This window comes from Trichosurus vulpecula, chromosome 2 (assembly GCF_011100635.1).
Source record: "Trichosurus vulpecula isolate mTriVul1 chromosome 2, mTriVul1.pri, whole genome shotgun sequence".
Taxonomy (NCBI): domain Eukaryota; kingdom Metazoa; phylum Chordata; class Mammalia; order Diprotodontia; family Phalangeridae; genus Trichosurus; species Trichosurus vulpecula.
This window is the reverse complement of record NC_050574.1, coordinates 422,628,633-422,634,823: the sequence shown is the minus strand read 5'-3', so window position 1 is coordinate 422,634,823 and position 6,191 is coordinate 422,628,633. Positions and strand designations below refer to the sequence as shown.

The 6,191-nt window shown below is 38.7% G+C and overlaps 1 protein-coding gene across 1 annotated transcript; it reads left to right on the top strand.

The window, feature by feature from the left end:
- Positions 1-972: 972 nt before the first annotated feature.
- Positions 973-2,097, top strand: LOC118838383 (glycine cleavage system H protein, mitochondrial-like). Its single transcript, XM_036745660.1, has one exon. It carries the CDS (start codon positions 994-996, stop codon positions 1,564-1,566), a length of 573 nt encoding a protein of 190 aa, XP_036601555.1. The 5' UTR covers positions 973-993; the 3' UTR covers positions 1,567-2,097.
- The last annotated feature ends 4,094 nt before the right edge of the window (positions 2,098-6,191 follow it).

Sequence of the window (6,191 nt, the reverse complement as noted above, 5' to 3'; positions counted from 1 at the left end):
AGACTAATAACAACAATCGTGTGCCAAATGATGACTTTGCTATAGGTAACTATGGCCTACCAAACTGTATTTATTTTTCTGTAATTTCTCCATCACTATAGGTCAGGAAGACATAGAAAGGAATGACCTGCAGTCTTTTTAAATAATCATTCTTCTTTGCTATTCTATTCTTTCTAAGGCTTTTTAATGTAGTTAAGTTCTACTTACATTTTTTTACATTTTAATAGTATTTTATTTTTCCCAATTATATGTAAAGACAATTTTTAGCATTCATTTTTACAAAATTTTGAGTTCCAAATTTTTCTCCCTTCCCTCTTCCAAAAACAGTAAGCTATTTAATATAGGTTATATATGTGCAATTATATAAAACGTATTTCCATATTAGTCATAGTTGTGAGAGAAGAAACAGACCAAAAGGAAAAAATGCAAAAAAAAAAATGAAATTAGTATGCTTCAATCTGCGTTCAGATTCCATCAGTTCTTTCTCTGATTGTGGATAGTATTTTCCATCACGAGTCCTTTGGAATTGTCTTGGATCATCGTATTGCTGAGAAGAGCTAAGTCATTCATAGTTGGTCATCACACAATGTTGCCGACTGTGGGTATATTTTTTAATGTATTTAGTATGGTTTTTATCCTATCACACTTTTTTTCATTAGCTACTACTTTATTTTTACCAATATTAGATCAGTTTTTAGGTGTACATTTACCGCATTGCTTGAGGAGCCGCCAATGTATGAATTTCTACCTGTAAAAGGGAGGCTAAAGTGATGGATCATGATTGTACTTTTATTGTTATTATTTTGGCTACTAATTATTGACCATTGTAACTGGGTGGGCAGCCCCATTTTGGGACACTTTTCCTAAGCAAAAGAAACTTTTGTATTAAGTAGAGCATAGTGGATTCCTTTTTGATTGCATGTTAAGAATTAATTTTTAGCAGCCTCCAGCCTAGGAGGATTTGGTCCCTGGGCTGCCCCGCCCCCGGAGAAGATGGCGCTGCGAGCGGCCAGAAGCGTGCGAGCCGTGGCCTCGTCCCTGTGGGCGGCGGCCGGGGCTGAGACCCCCGGGTCCCCGGTCTCCCTCGCAGCCACCCCCGTGCGCCTCCGGGCCCACCCTGGCCCATGCTCCTCTCCCTTCCTAGCGGCCGCCGCCTCCCGGGGCCTCTGCACCAGCGCCCTGCGACTCGCCGTTCGAAAGTTCACAGACAAGCATGAATGGATATCAGCTGAAAATGGTATTGGAACAGTGGGAATCAGGAATTTTGCACAGGAAGCATTGGGATATATAGTTTACTGTAGTCTTCCAGAAGTTGGAACAAAATTGAACAAACAAGATGAGTTTGGAGCTTTGGAAAGTGTGAAAGCTGCCAGTGAGCTCTATTCTCCACTAACAGGAGAAGTAACAGAAATTAATGTAGCTCTTGCAGAAGACCCAGGACTTGTCAACAAATCTTGTTATGAAGATGGCTGGCTGATCAAGATGACTCTGAGCAACCCGTCAGAACTTGATGAGCTGATGAGTGAGAATGCATATGAGAGATACATAAAATCTATTGAGGATTGAACACTGGATCCCCAAATAAATTAGCATAAGAATACAGCCCAGTATAGTTTTGTCCTAAACTAGTGGTATATGGAAGGTTAGCAATTTTAACACTTCTGAAACAACACCATGGCATGGAAGAAAATCTTAACTACTCAGAAATGACTGGATAAAAATGCTTTTTGCTATTTGCACCTTTTGCACAACTTCTTCCTTGTAATTTCAAGTTAGTGTCTGTCTAGTTCTGAATTCATCGCATCATGTGTGGTAAAAGTGAATTTTAAGACCATGTACTTCAGAGCTAGAATTTTATCTGTAAAAAGCCTTAAATCAGTAATGTAATGGCCAACTTCATCCATCACCAGTATTGTTCGAAATACATTTGGTTTTCTGTCCATAGGAATAATTTACTGAGATTGGTTAACTGGATGGTGTCAGATGCAGTACAATACCAACTTAATTTTTTAATAAACTGCTTGGCTGAAGCTATTTTATACAGATGAGGCTTCAACCTTGCAGCAGACTAGGTAATGAAATTTAATAAACTTTTTAAAAACTAAAAAAAAAATAATTAATTTTTAAATTTTTTCACTAGAACCCTAAACATTGATTATTTTCCCTACTATATATAGCTTATTTGCTTGTATGTATAAGGATGGGGTTGAAATCTCCCCACCCCATTTTATCTGAATACCCTAAGTAGGTAAGAATATGTTTCAGTCAGTTGACAACTTGTTTATTGTTCTTCCTTCCTTCATGAAGGAGAGTGATGTCTTTGCCTGCAAGTGAATTGGATTAAAGTTAAGCAGAGATATGCAAAGTCATCAGCTTCACTCTTTCCTCTAGAATCTAGAAGACATAGGTCAGGGTGACTAGCAATAGCCCAGGATGCAGTGGGAGACTTTGGTCTTTTTAAGCTAAAGCCTTTCCCAAATCAGACCTTAGACTAAGTATGAACAGGTGAGATGTGTGAGAGTCTGGACACAAAGGCCATAGAGAAGAGGTTATGGTCAGATAGAGAGATTCTTGAGTTATGTATTGTGGAGGTGGAACATATGTGGATGATGATGAAATAAAACATGTGCTGATTTCTGTGAAGGTAACAGTCATGGCAGTTGAGGAGGTTGATGAACTAGGAGGCAAGGGCATTTGAGTTTGCATCACACTCAACAACAGAACTGCAGAGTTAGAAAGGTCCTCAAAGGCTAACCAGTCCAACTCATAACCTTCAAAGGGATCCTCATTACAGGACATCCCTCGAGGCACCATCCAGCCTTTGCGAAGACCACCAGTGAAAGGGAATGAGCTGTCTCCTAATGATATCTACCCTGCCTACTTCATAGGCTTGCTCTGAGATTCAAATGAAATCTTATTCTTGAAAACATTTTACAAAGTGCCAAGTGCTATGCAGATATAAGATATTGTTACTCCAGCTACTAAACTATACTTGGGGAGTTGTCTGCAGAGAAGTTAGAGCGAACCCTTTTGTAAAGTTTTTTTAAAAATCACTAACAATTTATAGCCCCTGGGCTTAGATTTTGGTATATTAAATTAGGTTCTCTCTGGATCGTGTCTTTTCCTTTATTTGCTGTCATAAGTGGGGCACTGATGCTGCTGCTTGGAGTAGCCTAGGATTCATAACGTCATATGCATGGACTATATTTGGTTACAGTTAGATCCTTTTAGTGATGAATGTCAGGATGATAAGAATCCTAGGAAACAAATTGAGTAACAGCAAAATTGATGTGGTTACAGCTCAAAATATTCCTCTTTATGTAGAAAGCAAATTAGATTTTAAAAAATCTTGTGGATGTAGTGCTCCATATAAGCCATGTGACTATCATTCACAGAGAGTTTAATTCAATTTTACCATTACAAGCTATGCTATGTTTTCAGAGGAGGGGGGGAGAATTATAAACTTACTCAGTCATGTTTTATGTGGTGAGATAGTCTGATAGGCTGCCATACTGGCTGGCACAGATTTAGATATAGCAGTCCAATGCCACAGCATATTGTATGGACTCTCAGGGACCCCAACTCAACTTAATCCCACTTCCTTGTGATGTTGCTCTCTCCAACTTTTCAGGGAATTGCTACTTAATTTTCAAAGGCTAGGTGAATATATAAATGGGGCTTTTGTAGTTTGATTTGGACTGTACATAGAGCTGTGAAGAAGCAACTATACACGCTAGACGTGGCTTGAAAAATATCCTTCTTATTTGTTACTGCCCATTTGGAGACTTCATACATTTCCTGTAACATATTTGATTTGACTTATTACAAAGTATATACCAATAAGCTACAGAGGACAGAATTTTCCAGCATTAAAAATGTGTGCCTCAACCAGGCATGGTGGTGTGCATCTGTAATCTCACCTGTAAGGGAGGATGAGTCTGGTGAATCTCTTTTGCTTGGAAGTTCTGAGATATAGTGTACCAAGCTGATTTGGTGTCTGCATTAAACTCAGCATTATTATAAAGAGTTCCTGAGAGTGAGGGGCTACCAGCTTTCCTAAGGAGGAGGGAAAATGGCCCAGGATAGAAACAGAACAGGTCAAAGCTCCCATGTTGATCAGAATGGGATGGGGCCTATGATTAGCTTCTGCACTTCCATCATATGGATAGAGTGCCGTATCTGGAGTCAGGAAGATCAAAGTTAAAATTCCAGCTTCAGATACTTACTATGTAACCCTGGGCAAGACATTTAACCATATTTGTCTCAGTTTCCTCATCTGTAAAATAAGCTGGAGAAGGAAATGGCAAATCACTCCTGTATCTGTGCCAAGAAAACTTCAAATGGGGTCACAAAGAATCAGTTACGACTGAGATGACTAAACAACAATAATATACATAAATACGTAAGCAAACATACATGTGTGTCTATAAAAGAGTAATCTCATCAGCTCCCACAGTTTCTTTCATAATCTTTATCCATATGATTCAGTCTCCCAACTGGGGCATTTTTACAGGCTGTCCCCCATGCCTGGAGCCCTCTTCCCTCTCGCCTCTGCTGCATGGCTTCTCTGGCTTCCTTTGTGTCTCAGCTAATGTCTCACCTTCTTCAGGAAGCTTTCCCAGTCCTCCATAATCATAGTGCCTTCCCTCTAAGATCAACTTGAATTTATTATGTTTATACTTAGTCGCTTGCGTGTTTTCTCTCCCGTTGGACTGTGAATTCCTTGACAGCATTGGTCTTTTTTTACCTTTCTTTGTATTCCCATGCTTAGTACAGTGCTTGGAATATGGTAGATAACAATTGTTGGTTTACTTACTGAGTATTAAAAAGTGTCCTTATTACACATTCTGCCTATCTCCAACACACATCCCCCAACACTGCACTGTAGATCCAGAAGTCCAGGGCTTGTAGAGATAAAAACCAGGTAAATTCTGAAGTCTTCTTCTCATTCTTGAGTACAAGCTCATTGTTTCTGCCTTAATTCTATTAGAAGATTTCTTGCTATCTTCTACCTATAATGACTTAAAGCCAACTCTTTCCTTGATGACTATTGGGCTGATATTGGCTTTTTAAAAATATTTCCTTTGATTGTCTACAGAGGTAGTAGAGACAAGTATACATGTAGCACAGGTCAGGTGTGCCTGGGTATGCTGGCATACACAGTGACAAGCATTACCTCACAAGGGAAAGGTGCAGGGCATTGCACAATAGTAATAGAGCACAAGCTTTCTGGATGCCTATGTTGGTGATCCTTACATCTGACTAGGAGTTTTAGATGTGATTTTGACATAAACATTATCAAGGAAAAAAGTCCATCAGAAACAATTTACTTGTATTTAATGTTAATCTATATCCAAACAATTTGCGGCTTGGAGAGAGAGAGGGAGAGAGATATCCAAACTGGCATAGTGTCCCATGCCCTCTGACATGACTCTCAAAAAGATTTCAGGTAACATTTAAAGGACTCTTGAACAGGAAAAAGATATCTTAAAATACAATCTTGGTTGATATTCCAGAATTGAACAATCAAGTCACTATTGTGTTCCTCCAGAACCATTCCTCTCATTCTTGATGTCAAACAATACTTTCATTGGAAGTACTCATCAGGAGTAGGGAAGGCAACGATGTAAACAAGACAAAAATTATTCTTTGCTAAAATGGTTCATTGCTTTATGTAATTTGAATAATAGCCCATTAGGAGGAAGTACACCTCTAGCCAGAATGATGACTCCAAATCTGCAAATTAGAAAACAGCAAAGACACAAGATCTCAAATATTAAGTATTGGACTGTGAGGGAAGATGTCCCACCACCATATCCAGGAATACCTGGCTTGGCAGGATATGATTTACATTGTTTAGAGGACTTTTGGTTGAACAGAAAAGAGATAAGAAAAATCTCTACCGCAATATGTATGAGAATCCCTAAGAATCATTTTGGATGGATATTACCTAAATCAGGATTAGCAACTCGAGGAATACATGTATTGGAGTAATAACTTATGGCTGGAGTAATAAATTCTAATTATCAAGGAGAAATTATTGTGACATTCCAAAATGTGGGTAAAGAATCCATACAGTTTTGTAAAAATGATAGAATAGTTCAAGCAATTATTATTCCTTGTGAAACAATACTCCTTGTGAAAATTGACTCTCCTTCCAAAATAACTACCAGAGGAAAGGAAGGGTTTGG

Bases quoted from the DNA above. Each gene is read 5' to 3' on its own strand.
- LOC118838383 (XM_036745660.1), top strand. From the start codon at position 994: ATGGCGCTGCGAGCGGCCAGAAGCGTGCGAGCCGTGGCCTCGTCCCTG.